General features: G+C 44.6%; 1 protein-coding gene across 2 annotated transcripts in view; it reads left to right on the plus strand.

Annotated features, from left to right (window-relative positions):
- The first annotated feature begins 601 nt into the window (after positions 1 to 601).
- LOC106517417 (ubiquitin carboxyl-terminal hydrolase 31) overlaps positions 602 to 3,037 on the plus strand; it is a 22,984-nt gene continuing 20,548 nt past the window's right edge. The window contains exons 1-2 of one of the 2 annotated variants that reach the window (XM_014008242.1): positions 602 to 824; positions 1,010 to 1,759. In XM_014008242.1, the coding sequence (XP_013863696.1) occupies positions 1,223 to 1,759 (537 nt within the window). In that variant the 5' untranslated portion in view covers positions 602 to 824; positions 1,010 to 1,222. Of the gene's footprint in view, positions 1,760 to 3,037 lie in introns of both variants that reach the window. The other variant, XM_014008241.1, reaches the window with a different exon arrangement.

Raw genomic sequence — 3,037 nt, forward strand, 5'->3', positions numbered from 1 at the left:
CAATAACAGAGACCTGTGCCCCCAACTATTTTTGGATAAACATTTATATCAGGTCAACAAAACATGGGCATAACAATATTTTTATACTGCATTTATCCATTTTAAATACACTAACCAACTAAGACAAAAATGTAACTAATTCCGAAAACCTTTTCAGGACCCCACCTTGATGTTGACCCCAACTTTGGGAAACACTGGTCTAGTGTGCACATTTTTTGCATAAATTTACTGGCACTAATTAAGCTAAAATCAGTAAAACTTCAAAGTGCTTGAGGTGATGATCAGGACCTGATTGAAGAGGTTAGGTTTAAAACTGCTTCTATTTGTCTGAAAATTCCAGTTTTTTTTCCTTCAGCGTGAGAGATGAGAGGAGCATCTGGAAGCTGATTGGTTGTTGTCAGGACTCCACACAGATGGAGGCTCCGCCCCCTCTGCCTCCTCCGTACCTGCTCTCCTCTCCTCCAACATGGACCAGCGTTCGGGCCTGACGTCAGCCGTCACCGCCYTGCCCGCAGTGTCGGTGATGGAGACCGGGAGCAGCGGCCTCGCAATGAAGCGGATCCGGAGGCGGAAATAAAGGCGCGCGCGGACACTCAAACAAATCCTGTCTGGGGTGAAAGAAGCAGAAGAAGAAGAAGAAGAAGAAGGGGGGAAAAAAGAGAAAACTTCCGGATGGCGATACCAACCTTCGCGTCCAACCGGAGAAGTGATGCCTCTCCGCGGGGCAGCGGCGGGCACTGTCGCTCCGGTCGGGGGCTTCCTCAGTTCGGCAGAGCACCTCCTGCGAACCCCGCCGCCGCTGTGGAGGAGCTTTAGGCAGCCGGGTAAATGTCTCCATACCGTCACCTTTCATGAACAACAACAACAATGGTGGGGTCTGAATGCACTTGCCTTTAAACGGGGTGGAGCTGCGGGTTAATAAATTATGAGGAGGAATCCTGCTCCCACTAAGATTTAATGCTTATTATGTCCGACAAAAACACTGAACCCGAGCGCCCTGTTTTTGTAGCCGACACAACCTGAGGAGGTGATGAGGAGGACCGTGATGGCTGCTGGCTGGAGCGGGACGAGCCCAGGGATTCATCCGGAGCGCCCTGATTGTTGCTTTCCACGGAGGCTGTTTATGCAACTCAGCGCAGTGCTGTCCAAAGTGGGCTGATTGGGACCCTCTCCGCGCCTTCGTGTTCAAGTGTCACAAGAGGACAGACCACCCATCTTCATCATGTCGAAAGTTGTCAGCAGCAAGGAGAAGAAATCCTTCAGCAAGAAGCTGTTCCGCCGGAGCTCGGTCCGCTCCGTGGGCAGCTTCATGAACCGAGTCCTCCGGACCCTGTCCACCCTGTCTCACTTCGGCACCGACGAGCAGGCCGCCGACGACGACGCGGACGAGGCGACGCCAGCGACGAACACCGCCGGAGGCTCGGTCCAGTCCGACGACAGCGACTGCGGGGGGTTCCCGTTCGGGGACAAGGTGCCGGGGGTCGCCGGGCTGAAGAACCACGGCAACACCTGCTTCATGAACGCCATCTTACAGTGCCTGAGCAACACCGAGCTGTTCGCCGAGTACCTGGCCCTGGAGCAGTTCAAAGGAGGGGAGACGAGCGGCAGCAACGACAAGGCGAAGTCCAACGGGGTCCTGGTGCAGAAGAAGGCGGGCAGCCAGCAGCAGGAGGCGGGAGAGGTGACCGAGCAGCTGTCCGGCCTGGTCCGGGCTCTGTGGACCTTTGAGTACACCCCTCAGCACAGCAGGGACTTTAAGGTAAAGCTTCGGAGGGATATGGCTCTCTAAAAAACCCCAAATCAAACCCTGAAGATACAGAGTCATGGTGAACATTTGGAAAGTTTTCTTTTTATTGCTGCCCATTAGAGTCCCCTGCCAACTGTGTTGGTTTGACATGGGAACTTTTAAAACATGACCCAGATAAAAGTTCATATTTCAGACTGTTACAATTCAATAATCAAACTTTATTAACAAAACACCTTTCCTAAGCAAAGTGCCAACTTCAAGTTAGGCCTTAAAAATCAAAAATGTAAAATTTAATGAAATAAAGATGTTAAAATAGATGACTGAGAAGGATAATAATAAACAAATGTAGATTAAAATGAAAAGTTGCTGTTCTTTCGAATAGAATAGAATAGAACAGAATAGAAACATCCTTTATTGTCCCACAGAGGGGACATTCAGGTGTAGCAGCAGCAGATAATATTCTAAATTGTTAAAAGTGCAATATATAGGAAATAAGAATTAACAATAGCAATAGTAACAATAAAATAAGTAGAAATTAAATATTAAAGACAAACTAGAAGCATTAAAAAACTAAAATACAAAATTAATGAGAGATAAATGCAACTTTTTAAGCTCATTAAAAAGTTTGTGATATGCTTTAAGAAGACTAGTACCAAACCCTGAACTGTTTTCTAACTTTATTTTTATTCAGGCCTTGGTTTTATAGAAGGAATAAAAACATAAATAAACATTTAATGCACCTTTACAATGGATGAGGACTGCATATGTACTATAGGAACAAGCAAATCGATAAATAAATTGGAAATTATTGTTAAATGTTGATTTTTTTTTCTATTTTTTTCATGTACTCCCACAATCTGCCCTATTCTCCTGGGTCTGTCCCTGATTCACCTACCAGCCACAGCTTCAAACATAAGACCAACGTGCAGGAAGTCACGCTTTTCACAACAAGTGCTTGTTTTTGTCCTTAAACAATATAGTACAAAATATTTGTACAAAATGTTTATACTATATGTTTGCTATTTTTATTGAACCTCTAGCAGCTGCGATCAGGCAAACTGCAGATATTAAAGGCATACAATGTAAGAACATAGAACACAAAATTAGTCTGTATGTAGATGTTGTTTTGCTTTTCCTTAAACACTCGGAAAATTCAATATCTAAAGTTTTTGAATTAATAAATTCTTTTTCAAAAGTTTCTGAATACTCTATAAATTGGTTAAAATCTACAGTTCTTCCAATTAACTGTGTTTTTAACAATTCTTTAAACACACAACTACAGTTAGGAAA

The sequence above is a fragment of the Austrofundulus limnaeus genome, unplaced genomic scaffold (assembly GCF_001266775.1).
Source record: "Austrofundulus limnaeus strain Quisiro unplaced genomic scaffold, Austrofundulus_limnaeus-1.0 Scaffold48, whole genome shotgun sequence".
NCBI classification, from domain to species: Eukaryota; Metazoa; Chordata; class Actinopteri; order Cyprinodontiformes; family Rivulidae; genus Austrofundulus; species Austrofundulus limnaeus.